The following is a 22347-nucleotide window of genomic DNA, read 5'->3' on the forward strand; positions in this document are numbered from 1 at the left end:
CATCCAATATAAAGATAGGTCAATTGAAATTATCTTGTTTGAGAAGCAGAATGAAATAAGAATGTATAAAAATGAACAGATCCTAAACAACCTTTGGGACTCCATCAATTTTAACAAATATAGATAGTAAGAATCCCAGGGAAGGTTAAAGAGAAAGGGGCAGAAGTACTATTTGAAGAAATAATTGGTGAAGACTTCCACAGTTTGATGAAAAACAATCTACACATCCGAGAATCTCAATTAACTCCCAGTATGAAAACTCAAAGAAATCCACATTTAGACATACTATAATCAAATTGTCAAAAGCTAACGACAGAGAACTTTAGTCAATGCAAGAGAGAAGCAACCCATAAATTAGGCATCAGCAAAATTAAAAACTTATGTGCTTCAAATGACATTATTAAGACAGTGGAGAAATAGTGCATAGAATGAAAGAAAACATGCAAATACTACATCTGATAAGGAATTTATATCAAGAATATAAAAAGAATTCTACAGTTCAACAATTAAAAATGACTTAATTCAAAAATGCACGAAGGATTTGAACAGCCATTTCTGTAAGGAAGACATACAAATGATTAATGGGAATGAAAAGATATGCAACATTATTGGGGAAATGCTAATCAAAATAAAAATGAGGCACTACTTCACCCACTAGGAAGGCTAAGCTCAAAAAGAGTAACAACTGTTTTTAAGGATGTAGAAAAATTGAAACCTTCATACATTGCTAAGGGGAATGCAAAATGGTGCAGACACTTTATAGAACACTTGAAATTCCTTAGTATGTTACACATTAGTTCCATATAACCCAGAAAATCAACTCCAAAGTATATATTCAAAATAATTGAAAATCAAATACTTGCATTTGAATGTTTGTAGCAGTAATATTAATAATAGCCCAAAGTAGAAATAACCCAAATATCCATTAACTGATAAAATTAATAAATAAAATGTAATATATCCATATAATAGAATACTATTTAGCCATAAAAGGCATGAAGTACTACCACATGCTACAACGTGTATGAATCATGAAAACATTATGCTAAATGAGAGAAGTAAAAAAAAAGCTAGTCACAAAGTATAGTACAAGCCATGTACTATGATTCCATTTTTTATGACATGTTTAGAGCAAGTAAATGCATAGAGATTTAAAGTAGAATAAAGTTTGTAAGGGTTTGGAGAGAGGTGAGGAGTGACATAAATGGAATTTATTTTGGGAGGGCTGATAAAATATTCTAGAATTAGATAGTGGTGATATTTATAACTGCAAAGATACTAAAAAGTACTAATTTTTATATTTAAAAAGGATAAAATTTATGGTTTCTGAATTACATTTCAATTAAAAATCACATCCTGTGATGTCCTAAAGAACTGGGGCTCAATTTTGGTAGCTGTATAAATTTACTAGCTGTGTAAACTATTAATTTCTTCTGGGTTTAGTTTCATACTCCTGTTATAAAGTAGGGATAATCGTATTTTATTAGAGGTTCTTCTGAGGATTAAATGACATCTATATTTTAAAAATCTAGTATATTCTCAAGCAGACACAATGTACTCATGTTATTCTCTTATACCTTTACTTTTACTCAACTTTCCAAACCCCCTACTCAGCTTCTCTTATTAATTTCTATGCGTATTCACCTCTCCCTTCACTATATGCCATTATAGTTTTCTAAAAACTGCTTATCTGCCAAAGGAGATCTCTCTAGTATGAAGCAGAGAACTAATGTTTTTAGGTTATTAAGAGAACATATTTCAAAATTCGAAAACTATGAAATATGTTTTCATATAGAATTAATGAATTTCAAAGTTTCAAGCTATCTAACAGGTCACATAGAACAACTCTTAGCTAATGAGTCATTTTACCAAAATCCACTAAATGGTAGTAATATTGTCTGCTGGAATATTTCTAGTGTTTGAGAACTAGGGAGGCCTAGTTCACTTTTGGAAAACTGCAATGCAAATATTTATTTAATGTATAGGTTCTTGTGGTAGTCATATCTCTTAGAACACTTTGAAATGTTATTATAATATTTCATATATATTCATGTAGCTGTTTTCCTTTTTGATCATCTATATTTCTAGAGGCAGAGACTATAATTACTAAATCGGTTTTGTATTCAACTACTCTCTGAGTCATGTTTATATGTGTCTTTAATAAATACAATTTGATCATGATGGAAAAAGAATGCCCTCATATATTTGGGAACACGAAAATCACTAAGATTGCTAAAGGGAGAAAATTGTGAATTCTTGTAAAAACACCTAGTCACAAAACTATCTAATTGCAATATCTATTGTTTAACATACACAGAAAAATTGGAATGTTTTTTTTTTTTTTTAATTTTTTTTTCTTTTTTCTTTTTCTTTTTCTTTCTGATGGAAACGGGGAGAGACAGTCAGACAGACTCCCGCATACGCCTGACCGGAATCCACCCGGCACGCCCACCAGGGGCGAGGCTCTGCCCACCAGGGGGCGATGCTCTGCCCCTCTGGGGCGTCGCTCTGCCGCAACCAGAGCCACTCTAGCGCCTGGGGCAGAGGCCAAGGAGCCATCCCCAGCGCCCGGGCCATCTTTGCTCCAATGGAGCCTTGGCTGCGGGAGGGGAAGAGAGAGACAGAGAGGAAGGAGGGGGTGGGGGGTGGAGAAGCAAATGGGCGCTTCTATGTGCCCTGGCCGGGAATCAAACCCGGGTCCCCCGCATGCCAGGCCGACGCTCTACCGCTGAGCCAACCGGCCAGGGCCAAAATTGGAATGTTTTGTCATTAAAATTACCTTTACAAGTTAGGACCTAGCCCATTATATTTATTAAGGTATTTAAAATTCTATATACATACTAATTAAAATGTAATTTTATGGAAATAATTAAGATATTTAAGTAATATTAGAATGTTTAAAATGTATAAATTATAGCTGAAAAAGTTTAGTTGACTCTATAAGGCCATGTTTAGAAAGAATAACAATGTTAAAAAACCTGAATGGCATAGTTTTTCAAAATGTTATTTCTTTCATCAATCAACAATCAGTAAGTATACATTATTATTCTATTAACTTTCAGTTTTTCTCTATTTTTATAATTCTTTCCTTCTGTAATTCTCAGTATGCATCAAGTTGATATATAAACAGATACTATGATTGCATAGAAAAAGTAGTAAAACATATTACTTGAAGGAATATGTCAAAAGAATCTTCCTAACTGTATAACCAAAAAGACACAAAGATTTTATGAAATACTTGCATGAATAAAATCATATGTTAGAAAACAGCTATGCTAAAAGGACCTAAGTGATAACATTAGGAGCAATAATGATAGTAGAGTCAATTAATTTTAACATACATCCTTTAGAGTTCGTAAGTTAAATCTTTAAATACATACCAGATCTGATTTTGAAGAATCTGGACACTCTGAGAAATAAGGTGTTGAATTTCTGACTCCACTGTTATCAGCAGTTGGCTTTGGAGGCTGAGCATGCTGTCTGTAAGTAGAACTTTTAGGAGTCCAACAAAACAGGTTGATTGATTCTCGCACACAGCGTTCAATGTCAATTTCTAGATAAAAAATTGAAAAAATATATAGGATTTGAACTGCTATGTTTACGAGAAAAACATTCTTTTCAAACTGAATATATTCACACATGGCTAGAACGATAACTAATCAAGAAAGATTTCAGTAAAAAAATGTAGATATTAATTAGCATATTTAAGACTGGAATGGTAGGGGTTATTTTGTATCATTATACACATACATAGTCACCACACACATTTCCATATGTACATACATACATAATATTTTTGTGTTTTATTTGATATTATACACTCATATGATTGTGTATTTCAGTATAAATTATTTAAACATCATGGATACAACACAACTCCTATTTAAAAATGTTTCATTTTACTCTGATAATATTTTCACACTTTTTCAAAATAAAATACAGGTTGGGGTGGGGGGTAAAGCTGAAATTTGGGAGTGGGCAGGCAAAAGATTCAGAAGCTAGTTCATCATGATTTCTAGAAAAATGTACTTAAAGTTTCATTTCTATCTACTAAAGAAGATATAGCCCTGGCCGGTTGGCTCAGCGGTAGAGCGTCGGCCTAGCGTGCAGAGGACCCGGGTTCGATTCCCGGCCAGGGCACACAGGAGAAGCGCCCATTTGCTTCTCCACCCCTCCGCCGCGCTTTCCTCTCTGTCTCTCTCGTCCCCTCCCGCAGCCAAGGCTCCATTGGAGCAAAGATGGCCCGGGCGCTGGGGATGGCTCTGTGGCCTCTGCCCCAGGCGCTAGAGTGACTCTGGTCGCAACATGGCGACGCCCAGGATGGGCAGAGCATCGCCCCCTGGTGGGCAGAGCGTCGCCCCTGGTGGGCGTGCCGGGTGGATCCCGGTCGGGCGCATGCGGGAGTCTGTCTGACTGTCTCTCCCTGTTTCCAGCTTCAGAAAAATGAAAAAAAAAAAAAAAAAAAAGAAGATATAAAATAATCAGGGCAAAATTTATTGAAAATCTCAACTCAGGATTTCTCTTTTAAAAAAATAAATTGAGTTAAGCGCAGAAAGGTTCAAATGAAAAAAGATTAGGTGAGGCCCTGGCCGGTTGGCTCAGTGGTAGAGCGTCGGCCTGGTGTGCAGAAGTCCCGGGTTCGATTCCTGGCCAGGGCACACAGGAGAAGCGCCCATCTGCTTCTCCACCCCTCCCCCACTCCTTCCTCTCTGTCTCTCTCTTCCCCTCCCGCAGCCAAGGCTCCATTGGAGCACAGATGGCCCGGGCGCTGGGGATGGCTCCTCGGCCTCTGCCCCAGGCGCTAGAGTGGCTCTGGTCGCAACAGAGCGACTCCCCAGAGGGGCAGAGCATCGCCCCCTGGTGGGCAGAGCGTCGCCCCCTGGTGGGCGTGCCAGGTGGATCCCGGTTGGGCATATGCGGGAGTCTGTCTGATTGTCTCTCCCCGTTTCCGGCTTCAGAAAAATACAGAAAAAAATAAAAAATAAATAAAAGAAAAAAAAAAAGAAAAAAAAAAGAAAAAAGATTAGGTGAACTTGATTAAAATAATAAAAACATTTTCATAGATTTCATTTTCTTTTTTAGATTTGCAATTTAAGCATCTCTGAAACAGAGGTAATATATATAAGAAAAATGTTTCCATTTCAAATTTTGCTTGTATGTTATGGTGGCACTATAGCTCTTTAGGAGGTCACAATGCCTGATGAAGAGCAAAACTGTCCCATAGGGGCAACTGTAGAGATTACAGAAAGGCAGTAGTAATTTCATATGTTACTAGAATGAAGAAATTTAGCATGGACTGACTTTTCCTTTTCTGTATTCCTAACATTAACAAATGGCAGATATTCTCAATTCCTCTGCAAAAGTCCAAGTGGTCAGCTTGAATGCACAATATAGAAAAATATACTACAGGTTTTAAATTGCAAAGAGATAAGCTCCCAATTTCTCTTTTTGAAATGAAGAGCTTATGTATAAAGGGGAGAGGAAGATGGGCATTTAAGTCAATTCTGTGGATGGTGCAGGAGTCATTCATTTAGAGTTGTCTGCTTTTTGTAAGGTAGAAAATCATTGGAGTAAAGGAGTAAATGCACACCGATTGAGCATCTATTACATGACAAGCATTGCATGTTTTCACTTAGCTCATTTAATTCTTACAATGATCCTTGTAAACAAGTATTGTAATCCTCATTTCTGTTAAAGATGAACAAATTAAGACATAAGGAAGATAAGTGAATAATATGTTAAGTGTGTTATTTTAAATAGAAAATGTCTGAAGTTATTAAAGGGTTATAAGACGTATTTTCTTTCCCAATTTAGATTTGGAGTATGGTCAGCATGTCTGGAAAGACCAGTTACTCAATTACACATTCCTTTATCTGCTATTAGTGATGTTTGCCAACTTCACACTTGGTTACTTCCATGGCTACACAAAGAGGTCAGGTTTCATTACCCCATATGCTATTCCTAACATAATATCTAAAAAAAAAAAAAGTTAAACATGTTTTTAGACATGGGTGTATTTATTTGAGCAATGGCTAATACAGTGAAACATATTTTTTTTTAAAGATTTTATTTATTCAGTTTTAGGGAGAGGAGAGAGAGAGAAAGAGAGAGAGAGAGAAGAGCGAAGAGCGGGAAGCATCAACTTCCATATGTGCCTTGACTAGGCAAACCCAAGATTTCGAACCAGCAACCTTAGCATTCTAGGTTGATGCTTTATCCACTGTGCCATCACCAGGAAGGCCGAATTGTATATTTTTAAAAAGCTCTATAATATTGTCCACCTAATTCCCCAGAAAGAACAGATGTCAACTAGAAGAAAAATCATAGAAGAAAAATCAAAGTTTGAGATAGGATTCTTTATTCCATTTAAGAAGAGATATGCTTACTTCATTTAAGAAAATTTCCAATTAATATAAGATAAAAATTTGCAGCTAAAGAGAGAAAACTCTCATCTTAACAAAGTTTATCCATTCAACACTGTTTAATCTCCAAAGGAAAAAGAATTTCAGATGACACGTTTTACATCCACAGTGCTCAACTCAATTTGACACACTTGTCACTCATTAAAAGCTTGAAGTCAAGTCAACGGTCCAGATCAGAGGTTGTAGTGCAGTCCTTAAATCACTGGCAGGGAAAAAGTCACTTGTACTTGCCTCCAAAACTCCTTCTCGAAACCATAAAAGGTTGACAGTGAATCCTGAGTGTTCACTGGTGGCCACCCCAATTCCATCCTGATTCTTGGTACTGGCAGATATCCCAGTCTCCATTTACTTGACCCATGCGACCTCTCTATATTAGAATCCTTCCAAAGCACTTGATCATAAGCAAAATATTATGGAAAAGTACTTTGTAAACTGTACACTGAATATACAATTATTCTTTTTTTAAATTTTTTAACTTTATTCATTTTAAAGAGGAGAGAGAGAGAGAAAGAGAGAGAGAGAGAGAGAGAGAAGGGAGGAGCAGAAAGCATCAACTCCCATATGTGCCTTGACCAGGCAAGCCCAGGGTTTTGAACCAGCGACCTCAGTGTTCCAGGTCAAAGCTTTATCCAGTGCGCCACCACAGGTCAGGCTACAATTATTCTTAAAAAGTAATTTCTCTCCTAGGGCATTACAATTTTCTATCTTGCATTACAATTTTGATATAATGCATTGTGAATAAAGCATGTAACCTGGATTTTAGTTTCCCAGGCTTAATTCCAAGCTCCATGAAGTACTTTGTGACTCTGATAGAAATAATGTCTCTAGCCTGACCTGTGGTAGCACAGAGGATCAAGAGTCGACCTGGAAATGCTGAGGTCACCGGTTCGAAACACTGGGCTTGCCTGGTCAAGGCACATATGGGAGTTGATGCTTCCAGCTCCTCCCCCCTTCTCTCTCTCTGTCTCTCCCTCTCCTCTCTAAAATTAATAAAAAAAAAAAAAAAAAAAAAAAAAGAAATAATGTCTCTAAATCTTGGTTTCTTTATCCACATTCATTACTATCCTGTTAGAAATAGTAAACTATTTTCAAAAAGTTAAAACACATGTCATGTTTTATTTGGGTAAAAACAGGTGAAAAGGACATCTTTCCGGAAGCCCTTTGTTTTCGTTTTAATGGCTATGACTTGCTTCCTAGATCTAGTGAACAGCTGTTGTCCACTCTCTTTACCATTAACTAATTCCCTTTGGCTCTCCCCTACATTTGAACTCTAATTTTGTTAAGACATTATTTACTCTTTCTTGATTCACTCCATCATTTTGTTGGAATGCATTTTCCAGCAACTTTTAAGAAAGGGTGCATAGAGGGCAAACTATTTTGGAAACTTCCAACCTTTTAATATGTTTATTCTGCTCGAGACTGATACTTGGACTTGGCATACCATTCTCAGATTGAATTTGAGTTGTGAAAGGCAGGGCTCCATTTGTTGCCTTCTGAGAAGTCTGATACAGTTCTGATTTGAGATTTTTATGTGATTCCACCTTTTCTGTATACTTTTAGGATCCCTGGTGTTCTGAAATTTCATGATATATGTGTGTACAACTTCATTGACATAGGTATTTGATGGTCCTTTTGCAATTCTTCAGTTACAGAAAAAGTTCTTGTTTGATGTCTGTGATAATTTCTTTTACACTGTTCTCTGTTCTTCTACTAGAAGAATCTTGAACATATGAAATGGAATTTCTAATAATTTGCTGTTTCCTTTTACCTTCCATAAGTATTTTTGTTCTATTCTAAGAGATTTCCTAAACTTTATCATCCAACTCTTTTATTATAAAGGTCATTGAGGTCCTGGATGTTACCCCAGTTACCCTGGATGTTACCCCAGTCAGTTAAGAGTATTGTCTCAAAACCCAAAGTTGCAGGTTTGATTCTTGGTCAGGACACATATAGGAAGCAACCAGTGAATGTACAATAAAGTAAAACAATAAATGAATGTTTCTTTCTCCCTCTCCTTTCCTTTGTCTCTCTCTCAAGTCAATCAATAAAAATAAATTAAAAAGAAGTTATTGAATTTCCACATATTTAATTTTCAATCAATCTTTTTATAGTTTTTTGTTACAGAAAAAAAATTCTGATTTTTCATAGTTGTATTATCTTCTCATAAGTACGTTTCCGAGGATATTTCTTATTCAGTTTGTGCTGGTCTGTGTCTTTTAGCAAAAGGCTTTCCCTATAGGTTTGGTGATCTATGACTATACAAATTTAAAAGAACACTAAAAATCGTATCGGAAGTTTTATATATGTATGTGGGCAGGGCTTGGTATCTGCTGAATTCACTATAGGGTCAATTGGGAACATGGTGATTTGTTAGACTCCTAACTAACGTATTTCTCCTTCTAGGGATATTCTACCTCTCCAGAGAATAACTCTCTGATCTGTCTAAACATATCCTTGCCAGCATTCTGAGAACTGACTGACCATGATGGACTGGGGGGTTGAAACTATACATTCCCTCATTCCTCTCTGTGCTGTGCTCTTGACTCTAGGTTGTAAGACTCTCTGATTCTATAACTCCAAAGAATATCCCACCAAATTTACTGTTATCTTTGGTCATGTTTTTGTAAAATTTGCAAAAGATATCCATAATCAGTGATAACTACTGTCTTTATTTATACCAATTTCCCTCCATTATACTTCCTCTAATGTTAGGCAACATTATAGTGGCTGTGCACACTATGAGATATAATTAAGAGTCAGCTAAGTTAGGGATATATTTACTTTGGTTTCATGTGATATATTTCCATGATTTGTAGTCACTTTGGGGTATTTAAAAAGATTTTCTCCTTGACCAAACTCTAGGTAGGCTTCTCTATGCCATTTCTTGACTATGCTTGAACCTTGGCCTACAAAGGTTTGAACAACAAACTAACATATTGAATAATTTATAACAGCTCAAGGCCACATCCCTAGGATGACCTTAGTCCCTGTTTAAAGTACTTGCCTGAGAAAAATCAAGGCTGCCAAAAGAACTTACTGTTTGTTCCAGCCGACACCTGAAGACAGGGTTCCTGTTTCCTACTCTGTGTGGGAGTTAGTAAACCCAGTTAGTAAACCTAGGTGGATTTCCCATGGACAAATGTCCCCCTTCAAACTTTTGCAATTTTTCACTTCCCTGAATCTTCTGAGCCCTTAGTCACCTCCCTCCCTACTCCATTTTCCCTTCACAAACTAAGGTTCAGTTCAACTCATGGTACATGCTTCCTTATAGTAACAGTATATTACTAAAACATGTCTTTACTGCTTAAATAGTATCTTGCTTTGTTTACTTTTGGCAGTATAGTAAAGTTATTGCTAGCTCTAGAAATGGCTTCCTTAAATACTTCCTCCACCCATCATATAGAAGCAGCGGTTGTAATGCAGTAAGAGTATCTGAGAACCAGAAGTTTATGTGTAGAAGAAACATAGCTGCCATATACACAGCCAAAATCTAACTGAGAAATTCTTTCAAACATTAAATATGTAAAACTGTAAGCAGAGAACTGGGTTTCAGTGATGCCTTGTCAAAATACTTTCCTGCTGGAAGTATACTTGAAAATGTTACAGATACAGTTATAAGTACACCATTAATTTTATTTTATTTTTTGCTTTTTTGACAGAAATTTCAAAAAATAGCACTTCTGTGTTAACAGGAAACAAACCTGTAGCATTACAAAACACAGAGACGATACCTGTATTGTTTTGTTTTATGTATTCCTACAATCAGAAAAATTTTTTTTTAATTAACCCTGCCAGTGGGAAGACTGATTATCTACTTACTCTATAAAAAATATTGCACAGTTATTATCATATAAAAAGATGATGAATGGGTATGAGGCAGAGAGAGAGAGAGAGAGAGAGAGAAAATATAAAATATAGAGGTATGTCAGACATGACCTAATTTTGTATCATAATAGCTATCTGCTAAAAAGGGCTGCCTCCCCACGTTGAATAAGCTTCAGGCCACAAAGTCTCCATCTACTCCAATCTTTAAGTCTTCTTCTGGGTGTCAGGAGTAGATAGACTCTTGGTTAGCAGGGTGAGAGCAAAGATCTGCAGGGATGGGAGAAATGAAACTATTCCTTATGCAGATGTTTGACTGATTCTTCTCTAGTTTTCTGTCTAATTTTCCACTCACTTCCAATTCCTGACACTCTCTCATACTCTGCACGAAGAACTGACTTGCTTCTGGCTGGTATCCTCCTTTACAGGGAGGTTTCAGATTTCTTTGCTTTACTAAGTGAGTTACTACTGGTGTAATTGCTTTCTATCTTCCAAATATTTGTTGACATTTCTTGTCTACTCAAGTTCTTCTTACATTCTTTGTTCTTAGAACGATATATATTTTTTCATTCTCTTACTATCACTTTAGTGATATTTCAGAGCTGAGCAGAGATAAGTCATTCTTAATTAGAAAAGTTTCAAACGTTAAAGACTCTGGTTCAAAATGGTTGGGAATAAAGTTAGGTTACGGGTATAACAGGTTTGAAGCCTCACCTCCTTGTTCTAGCTCTTGGCCTGCAAAGTGGTAGTTAAGGGTTTTCACCAGAAAGCAGGATAACAAAAACAACATACTGTACAGAGCATTAACTGCGAGGCAGCATGATCTGGATTTGAATTTCAGTCCAATAACTTACAAGTTGTGTAGCTTTGGCTACCTCATTTCTCTGCATCTATTTTCTCAATCACAGGGTTGATGTTACTTAATTCCTGGGAGCGTTATGAAGTAGAAATAAGACTATTCCAGCACATAATAGGAACCCAAGGTTTTATAGATAAACTTAAAAATATATAAAGCACATGAAAAATTTGAACACTTCAATTAAAATTTAAAAAGTAAAATAAAATAAAAAAGAAGCATAAGGCCTTAGATCCTAGTTAGTCTGCCTTCTTGTTTTAAACACATTTGGGATATAGGTTTGCTACTTTGCACTTGGTAGATTTTTCTTTAGAAAGAGATTGTTTTTTAGAATTATTATTTTCTACCTTTCAAAATCCAAGGACTTGTAATATTATTCAGCAATAAAAAGGAATGAGCTATAAAGATCTCAGCAGACATGAAGGAAAAGTCTGAAAAGGCTACATACTCTGTGATTCGACCTATATGGTATTTTGGAACAGGCAAAACTGTAAAGACAGTGAAAAGATCATTGGTTGCCAGGAATTTGTAGAGTAAGGGGAGAGGGAGAGAAGAAATAAATAGTTTGATATGGGGAATTTTTAGGGTGGTAAAACTTCATTGTCAAAAAACACTATCATTTAAAGCAGTGATTTTCAATCTTTTATGAGCCGCGGCACAATTTTTACATTTACAAAATCCTGGGGCACACCACCTACCAAAATGACATAAAATGATACTCTAACACAATACATATTATATATATAGTTAATAATATAGTTTCTAAATGTATTTATACTCACACCTGACCATGTTTCACGGCACACTAGTGTGCCACGGCACACTGTTTGAAAACACTAATTTAAAGAAATATCCTTGCATTTTACTGGATATAAAATGGAAACTGAATTTGTAAGAGTTAAAATATTAATAATTTTATCCAAATACTGTAATCACATGATAAGAGGGGCCCCTGAGGCCATTTTGGAATATCTTAGTTTATATAAAACATTTAACATATTGGGCAACTTGCCTGAAACATTTTCTTTTTCATCTAAAACTCTTGTCTGTAGTCAACAGTAGTATGATTGTTCCACACCACCCTCTGTTTGAGATAATAATCTCATTGTTGCTTTTGTGAGGCAGTTATGGGATAAATAGCCAGGAGAACTGTTAAGGATGGGAGATAAATGATTTTGTATATCCAAAGCACAACCATAAAACATGACTTATTTAAATAAGAGAAGATAAGTTGTTGAGATAATGTTTTATATTTAAAATGGGTTAAATTTTCTAAAAGACAAATTTTTATTTGCTGTGAACTGAGAAAGAACTCACATGTGGAAAGAAAACAAACGGCTAGTATTTTACTTGAGGGTTTTATCTAAGATCAGGTATTGTATTTTTGTAGTTCAAAATGAGTCTCCTAGGAAGTAGAACCGATTCGTGAAGCTACTATATACAGTGTGTCCGTAAAGTCATGGTACACTTTTGACTGGTCACAGGAAAGCAACAAAAGACAATAGAAATGTGAAATCTGCACCAAATAAAAGGAAAACTCTCCCAGTTTCATACCTATTCAGTGCAGTTCGATGTGGGCTCACGCACAGATATTTTAGGGCTCCTTAGGTAGCTATCCCGTATAGCCTCTATAGACTCATCACTGACTGATGGCCTACCAGAACGGGGTTTCTCCACCAAACTGCCGGTTTCCCTCAACTGCTTATCCCACCAAGTAATGTTATTCCTATGTGGTGGCGCTTCGTTATAAACGTGCCAATATTCACGTGGCACTTTGGTCATGGATTCAAATTTAGCGAGCCACAGAACACACTGAACTTTCCTCTGTACCATCCACATCTCGACTGGCATGGCCATGGGCTGCTCTGCTGTATACATGGTGTTACATCATCATCTGCGCATGCGCACATGCTGCCACATCATCCTACAGAAACTGGGAGGGTTTTCCTTTTAATTGGTGAAGATTTCACATTTCTATCTCTTTTGTTGCTTTCCTGTGACCGGTCAAAAGTGCACCATGACTTTACAGACACACTGTATTAAACCATTTGAAAATGTTAATACAGAACTGATCTGAGCTGTAAAAATCTACTTGTGTAAACAAATAACATGTAATGAAAAGTGTTGCATTTGAACTTCAAATGTCAGTTACTTAGATAATAATGAGCATTCTGCAATATCACCGTATTTGTTATTTTAAGAGCAAAACAGATAAGAAATCTCATCAATCCTTAACCAACTTTAAATTTAGTATTTAATATTATTTCTAAATCTTAATATGTAATTCTATGGGTGTGGTGAGGGCTCAGAGGACCATCACTAAAAATCTCCATTTTGGGGGGAGGGGGTGAAAAAGGGGGAGATAGACAGACTCCCACATGTTTCCCAACTGGGATTCACCAAGGAACCCCATATTGGGCCAATGCTTGAGTACTGAGCTATTTTTAGCACCTGAGGCTGATTCACTCAGACTAACCAAGCTATCCTTGGCTCCTGGGGCCATGCTTGAACCAATCAAGCTACTGGCTGTGGAAGGGGAAGAGAAGTAGATGGTTGCTTCTCCTGTGTGCCCTGACTGGGAATCAAACCCAGGACATCCATACACCAGGCCAATGCTCTATTTACTGAGTTACCCAATAGGGCAAAAAAATTTCCATATTTAATTTCAGTAATGACTATGCTTTTGCTATTCCATGAAGATACACTCAGAACTATACATGTAGGTATAGCAGGAAGTGTGAATAGTTAATGGATTATCAGCTTCAGAAAAATGTCATTAAATCTCATGGGGCTAAAAGTACAAAACCTTCATTGAACAATTGTGTATTTTTGCTGCTCTTCTCCAAATCAGCTCTCTATTCTATATCTAGAGTAGAGAGGGACCAGAATGCTCAACAAAATCAATATAGCATTAGTATTTTGCTTTCTGATGTTATTTTCAGTGATAACTATTCATTTTTTCAAAAACATTGAAAAAAAGAAAATACCTCTAGAAATATATATTTTAATTACTCCTAATGTGGCCTACAAGATCTTGCATGTCCTTTTTGTCTACCTCTCCTTTGTCTTTTCTAGCCATTGTTCCCTTTTGCTCTGAGTTCTCAATTTCAGTTGCTTGAGTTGTTTGGAGTTTTTTGAACATTTTTCCTCTCTGTCTAGAAGATTCTCCCCTCTCCACTTCCCATTCCCCATTGTCAATTAATTTCAGATATTATCTTAATCAAGTGTCCCTGTTATAAAGTCCTATGGTTCTGTCACCAAACAACTATTTATTTAATAAAGGAACCACAAATTAGAAGCTTATTAGCTATAATCAGTTATACTTGTTACAGTTTTTAAAACTATAAAATTTGAGCCACTGTTTACAATTGGAAGATTACACATAAAGACTAGGGTAACTTCATTTCATTTATATTTGTCCCTAAATGGAAGCAAGAAACTGGTAATTGAAAACTCAGATAACTTCTCACTGCCCTTCTTCTCCCCTTTGTCACTCTGAAACAACCAGAGTACCTTAAAAATCTATGGATTTCTCTTTATAAATTGAAATTAATCCCACTCTCTCATCAATCTCCAATTCCATTTTGGGGATAAACAGAAAAATAATAAAACATAGATTTAAAGAGTTTGCATACTTTAGCACTTTGCCCTATTTCTTAGTTTTTATACCTTGACTCATTTTGTTTCAATCCCAACACATTTGTATGTTATTTAGGGAAAAAAAAGGTCTGGCCTGACCAGGTGGTGGTGCAGTGTACAGAGCATTGACCTGGGATGCTTAGAACCCAGGTTCAAATCCCTGATGTGGCTGGCTTGAGTGGGGGCTCATCCAGCTTGAGCGTGGGCTCACCAGCTTCAGTGTGGGGTCACCGGCTTGAGTGTGGGATCATAGATGTGACCCCATGATCGCTGGCTTGAGCCCAAGTTCTCTGGCTTGAGCAAGGGGTCACTGGCCTAGCTGGAGCCTCCCAGTCAAGGGCTCAAGGCACATATGAGAAAGTAATCAATGAACAACTAAAGTGATACAACTATGAGTTGATGCTTCTCATCTCTCTCCTTTCCTATCTGTCTCTGTCTCTTGCTAAAAGAAAAGTCTGGATTTCTTATAGATTTTAGGTAGCCTGCTACATAACTTTGGTACTCAAAAAATGTATTACTTTCATGAAATATTCCATGCTCTGCTAAATAACGAGAAAGGCTGCATTACAAAAGCTTTAAGTCAAAATGAGTAAGTCCCTTCTCCTAGCTATTTAAGACACTAATACAATATTGTTGAGGAACCAGTGAAGTACTACATAATAATAAGATGCTACCAGTATTTTTCATGCATGTTGAAAATAATCCTATCATAAAGTATACAGGTAATACTAAAATAAAATCTTTTAAAATTTTATTTAAACCTTTTCCTTTCAATTAAGCTTCTGTAATAAAACGTACATCACACAACTGAAGATGTTTCAGCCAAATGTTAATTTCCTCTTGTAAACAGGATTTGTAAGTTTTCATATGCTGAACTCCCTTCAGTATATTCAGTATTTCCTTCTAAAATAGTGTGTGTGTGTATATATATATATATATATCTTAATATTAAAGTAACTATTTTATCTCTGATAATAAATCAAGTGTCCTTTCTCACAGATTTCTCAATTTCTTTCTATAGGTTCTCTAAAAATATTTCTTTTTTTGCTTTTAAATACTATCTTTGAATGTACATTCTAAGAATTTATTTAAACCACATATAATGACATAAATATTAATTTTCAACTATTCAAAGGAAATTCAACAATAAAACAAAAAAGCATTTAAACATCTTGGCTGTTACAAACTGACTCTAAAATTACCATTTTGGTTTTATTCAGATTGTCATACTTATCTTGAAAACTGCTTGAATGTAGCCTCAAAAAAAAATAACCACATGGACACTATAGCAGAATAACATCAAAGAGACCAGGCTGAAGGCAGACAGACCTCATCCTGTAAATAGGGCTTATAGGGTGGTAACCTTGGAAATTGTTGTCTTAACACCAGTGGCCAACATCCAATATTGGATGGTGCCATGAAAAATTCAGTATTTCTTCCAAAACACCCTGCTACTATTTTTAGATTGAGAAATACCAAATGTACTTCTCTCATAGTTATTTCCTCTTGTGTTAAAATGGCACACATACCAATACATGTCAAGAACTTTTAGAAAAGTTTTCTAGCACCACTTGTACTTCCTTGGAATGTAATATCACACTATATCATCTACCAGGGAATAGAAGTTTGGAAAGATTTTTGGCAAAAATAATAATTCCTTTCTGTGTGTTCTCTCTTAAAGAATTAAGGGGTTAGTATAAAGTGAAGAAAAGGAGGAAGAAGGAAGAGAAATTTATCAAGACTGAATGTTACACATTCTTTGCATACTCAAAATATTAAACACTGTGCACTTTGAAAGCAGTTATGCATACCTGGTACCAGATTTTGTGTCAGGTGCATTATGTGTATTATCTTTAGTGCTTACCACATCATTAAAGCAGACATTATCTCCATTTTATTGAAACTTTCAAAATATACAGGATTATCTTTCCGGTGAGATTAAAAACTTGTCTAAGTTCACATAGCTTCTATGTGCTTGGGCTGGAATGTGAACACATATTTATCTCACTCTACAGATCTCTCTTTTAGCAGCAGAGCCACGCTGAATGTTTCCCAATTCACACAGGGGTGGTGGAACAAGGACTCAAACCCCAATCTGTCTTGACTCCAAAGTCTGTGCTCTCTATTCACTATATAGTGCTGTCTTTCAGCAATGAAAAGATTCTTTTTAGTCATAATATACACTTAAAATTGAAGGCCTATTTAACATCTTAGGCAACTACTCAAATGACTTAGCTAACAAGGAAATCTATATGATATCTATCCACTTCAACAGTTTACAGAAAAAGGCAATGAGGTGACTGCTACATTTATACTACAAACAGGAAAGCATGTCATGATAAAATGAAAAAAAGTGAGGAAAAGCCTAATAACTTACATAGTACTTACTCTTTGCCAGGTACTGCTCTAAGTTGTGTATTACTGGTTTATTTAATACAACAACCCTATGAGGTAGGTACAATTATCATTCTCATATATTCAGAGTTAAGGAAATACCTGTAGATACAAAGATTAAGCCATATCCCTAAAGTCATACCACTATAAGTGGTACAGCCAGGATCTGAAACCAGATGATCTGACTCTACATTCCATGCTGTTAACCACTAGAGTATTGGCCCTCTCTTTTAGAAAGAAATGACTAAAAAGAACAATTTTTATAAAACTAAGTCTATTTTGTTTGCAGGGTTACCAACAGGGTGGTGTTTCCATAATTTTACTGTCAATAGATATTTTGAACAGTGAGTGAATTTGCCAATCTGTTTTAGCAATGAATTTACTTAAATTTGTTGATTTCTTACTTATTCTTTTAAACTCAACTAAGTGGGGATTTCAGTAAGATACTGCATTTAGTGACTTCAAATCAATAATTAATTCTACCCTATCTTTATCTACAAAGACTGTCTCAAAGATTAAAGTGAAATACAGAGATAGCTTACCAATTTTTTTTTGTGGACTTAAAAAAAAACCAGTGTATTTCTTTCAAATTACGTTGCAAGCTTACATCACAAAATGCTTTGCCTAGAAAAGACACATTCAGTGTGTTTCTGTGTGTATAGTCTGAATTCACTTTCTTGGACTTTTCATGACTACTTCCCTGTTCCTTTGGGTATCAAGCACCATTATGGGACTCAATATGATTTTATAAAGACTAGTCTTATCTATTCAGGAAAAGCATCCTAAATAAATGCACTTTGATTAAAAATAAAACTTAAAGGCAAAGCTTGCATTTAAATCCTTTGTTTTTCTTTGTCATATTTTTCTTATACATTATTTTCTTCCCTAACAGGAATCAAATATAGTGACCAAGTAAATGATGAGCCAGAATAATGACACTGAGCATCAGGTCAATTCACATCAATAGAAGGCATCCTATTTACAAAAGTAAATAGAGTTTACCTTTTCAATGAGTCAGTCCTAACAAACATATATTCTTATTTTCTGATTAGAGAAATAATGACTTTATTTTAATGGACAAGCAGAGTTACTACTAATCAGTCTATATTAAATGCAAACAGATTCCTTCACCAGTGTTTACCTAGAGCACTTATGTATAAAATTAAAAAAGCATTATATTTTCTTGATTTGAAAATGTACAGTCAGCATTCCTAGTATATACATTTGAGAACTGACCAGAAAAATTCTTTAATTCTAATAAATCATCCTCAGTCCTCTGTTTACTTTGGCAAGCTGGAAATGACAGGAAAACATCTGCAGGGTACAGACAGTATTCCTACTTTGGAAAACTAGCTTCTTGGTAATTGTTCATTAAAAAAAAGCACAGGAAGAAAGAAGGAATGAAGGGAGGGAGGGAGGGGGGGAGGGAAAAAAGGAAGGCAGGAGGAAAGAAGAAAGGGAAAAAGATAGCTTGATTTTCATAAAGATTCTCCCCCCTCAAAAAAAATATATATATATAAGAACAAAACTACTATTTGACCAGTAAGAAATAATAAACTTTAGTTAAAATTTGATAAGTTAGAAAGTTGATGATGATATTTATAATTATGGGGGAAGAGGGAAGAAGTTTTAAACAAACATAAACATTTTTGTTATTTTACCAAAAAGGATGATTTTCAACAATAGAAAACCGGTGGAGTACTTGGTACAGATAATCCACTATAAAATAAAAATTAACATAGGCAGTAGTAGGTTTACTATTATCTTGAGAGTACTTAATATATAATCCTAATGTATATTTCTTTTATTCTTTGGTTGATAGGCAAATTTATCTCTTGGATAATTTTAAGTGTTTATTATCAGCAGTCACTTGTGCCTGCCTGAAAATTATGAGACCAGCCTATACACTCAGCAGAAGGACTGGAGCCAATGAAATGCTCTTTGAAGAAATAATTCTTCTATTTGAAAAGCATTTTGATTTGGTTTTCTTCTACAGATTGTTATATCCTAGGTAACCACATTACTTTCATCTTTTCAACCATAGTATCAAAGCTTAGATCATAGTTACATTCCATATTTTTATACTTAAGCATTCAACTCCTAGTGAATACAATATATAGCCTAACCTGCACTGCATGATGTGGAATTTCCCTGGTGTATGATTTGTTCTCTCAAGAGGACAGTGTTTCCTTTCTTAAATCTGTCAAATAATTAGCAAGAAGCTATGGGTAGGAGAGAGCATGTTCCATGTGAATTGCATCTTTGTGTAAATATATATTCTCAAACATCTTCCCAAGTGGCCTTTATTTGCTCTCGCCAAATGAACAAAAACAGGTAGGTCTGTCCTAAGCAAAAAGGAATATATGGCATTGTCCTTAGCTCTTGTACCCTTTTGATAGCATCACCAACATGAAACTAAACCAGAGTGAACTAGAAAGGTCAGTTTTGAATCTAGAATTCTGCACAAGCAGAACAGGTAGTATTCAAGGGAGAGAATCCAGTGAGGGATGATGAGGCTTAAGCAAAAGAGTTTCTGAGGGCTTAAATGATTATTTGGATTATTTGTGGAAAGAGGTATAAGAATGTCTCATTATCTTATAATTACATTTCACTCAGTGATTCCAATTATTTATATCTGTACCTGGTAAATCAGAGAAGAGAAGAATGCACTCATTAAAGCCATTAGCTAAAAGCCGGTCCCGCAACTGCTGCAGAATTGCTACTCCAATACAGAATGGGAAAGAAGAATTCCCAAGCAGCAAGGTATCCCACAGATGAAAAATTTTGTGCAGTGGAAATACATCTGCAAAATGAAAAAATATAAAGAAATTAATTAAAATAAAAAATAAAATAACAAAAAACAAGTCGCTTTACTAGACATATGACCATTATGGTCCAAACTATTATTTAAGAACATGTACTACCAAACTGTCTTTATAAAAGGTCTATTTGGCTTTGTAAATTTATTTCTTCCTAAGAAATCTTAAAAAATTGATAATCAGATTGGTCAAACAGATGACATTTTCTAACCCTCATTATGAATGTTGGTGTAGTTGTTCCATACAATATAGTTTTTCCTAGAATTTTCCAGTCAATTACATTATTCTTGTAAGTGTATTCACCCAGGTGAAGTTTAGTACTGTTGAAGTACTATTATTATGTACACTAAATACTTACTTTATTAAATTCACATAAAAAATCCAATTAACAATTTTCTATGTTTTGCAGTTTGTTTGTTTTTTCATTTTACAATTCTGTAGATATCTTTCCAGGCCTGTGCATAGATTTTTACTTCAAATATTGTATTTTACTTATGTGTGTATAATTAAGCAGGATGAGCATTGTATTAATATTTTTAATTGGTTAAAGTATTATACATTCACATAATCTGTTTAATTTCTGGAGGAATTCCTGTTTCGGAAGTAACAAAAGTATTAGTTATTAGAGAATCTCTAAAAATTAAGCCTGATGTGGTTGTAAAAGTTGCCTTCCAAAACTTTATATAAAAACTATAGCTACTAGTAATTTCTTTTTTGATAGAGGATAGAAATTTTAGAAATGTCACATGTAAAATGTATTTTCAGCCAAAACAATACTTTTTTATATTCAGCAGTCAGAACAATTGATATTCTTTTCTACCAATCTCTATTACATTAGAACTACATAAGTATGCTTATATAATTAAATCTGCAGATAGTATTATAAATATAATACACTGGGGAAGAATAGACTGTCCTTTTGCTAGCACAATATCAAAAAAGAAAGGAAGGTGATACTTACGAGTAAACATGGTGAGAAACCAAGGGATGGCATATAGCTATGAGGGAAAAAGAAAGGGGTAATGGGGATAGGTGGATAAAGAAGAGATATAAGAGATAATTAGAATGATTACCAATAAACTGAATAGTAAAGAAAGTTCTGTGCTTTGCTCTACTCTATTAATTAAAATAAAACAAATGTAGATAAATATAATTATTATCACATATACCCTATTAAATAATGGTATCTCTCACAAATGCTGCATATGAGCCTTATGTCAAGGATTATTCAAAAGAATGTCTTCATTTCATCAAAGGATAGACTCAGGTTCACGACTAATCCAATCAGAACACTAGCATGCTAAGTTCAAGAGTGTACATAAATATTCCTGAGATTTAAGTGGTCCTCATTAGTGTTGAATTACCTTTACTATTGAATATTTTTGAGAATAGGTATTTAATAAAATGTCCAAAATGCCTCATAAAAAGGTGTTATAACATATATGCTTTCTGTTACAACTTTCTAAATTAATTGGAAGCTTCAAAACATACTAAAAGTAGTAAAATCTAGAAATAAAAGAATCTGGTTCTTTAGCTGAATGGAAAATTTATTTTCCTAACTTTACTGTCTAAGAATAAAAAAATACATACATACACTTTCAATTAACTTTGTGAGATTGTGGACGAAATCATTCCTAATTTCTAACAGTAGAGTGCTATCTCCTTTGTCAATAGCAAGTATCAAAAATCCATAATAGCTTATAAAAAATTTCTGAAAAAGCTCTAATTTTATTTTACTTTCTGTGTTAACATAGTCTATTAAACAAAGATTTCTGTACAACCTATAGGGTTCAAATATTCTTTCACCAGCTATGTATCATGAATTTATGAGTACAAAATCATATGTGTTTGCAGTGCACACAAATGAGCATTCATGCTACCAAAATACCAGTCAAGAACCATAAGTATAGGATATATTCCTAAAAGTGGGATACTTGGGTCAAAAGGCAGTTCCAAAAATTTTACCTTTTGCAATGGCATGGATAAACTTGGAGATTATTATCCTAAGTGAAATAAGCCAGGCAGAGAAAGACAAATACTATATGATTTCACTTATATGAGGAATCTAATGAACATGGTGAACTGAGGAATGGACTAGAGGCAGAGGTGGGGTCACCGGGAGCTGAGGGACAGCTGTCAGAAGGAAAGGAGATGAGGGGATAGGAAGGTAAAGGGATTAGTGTAATTATGTGTACATAACACAGATACAGATAATAGGACAGCAAAGCTAGAGGGAAGGGAGGGAGGGAGCTGGGGGGGGGCAAATGGGGGTATGTTGTTGGGGGGGTGAGGTTGTTATATTGAGTGGGACACTTTGAATCCATGTTAATACAATAAATTTAAAAACTTAAAAAAAGAACTGTTAAGTACAGCCTGACCAGGCAGTGGTGCAGTG

General features: G+C 35.1%; 1 protein-coding gene across 2 annotated transcripts in view; it reads right to left on the reverse strand.

The window, feature by feature from the left end:
• The window catches only part of TBCK (TBC1 domain containing kinase), a 227695-nt gene that overhangs the window by 77150 nt on the left and 128198 nt on the right, over positions 1 to 22347 (reverse strand). For both annotated transcript variants that reach the window (XM_066385886.1, XM_066385885.1), the window contains exons 21-23: positions 20914 to 20950; positions 19775 to 19936; positions 3381 to 3553 (exon numbers count right to left, since the gene is read on the reverse strand). In XM_066385886.1, the coding sequence (XP_066241983.1) occupies positions 3381 to 3553; positions 19775 to 19936; positions 20914 to 20950 (372 nt within the window). The remainder of the gene's footprint in view (positions 1 to 3380; positions 3554 to 19774; positions 19937 to 20913; positions 20951 to 22347) is intronic.

Source organism: Saccopteryx leptura, chromosome 5 (assembly GCF_036850995.1).
Source record: "Saccopteryx leptura isolate mSacLep1 chromosome 5, mSacLep1_pri_phased_curated, whole genome shotgun sequence".
NCBI classification, from domain to species: Eukaryota; Metazoa; Chordata; class Mammalia; order Chiroptera; family Emballonuridae; genus Saccopteryx; species Saccopteryx leptura.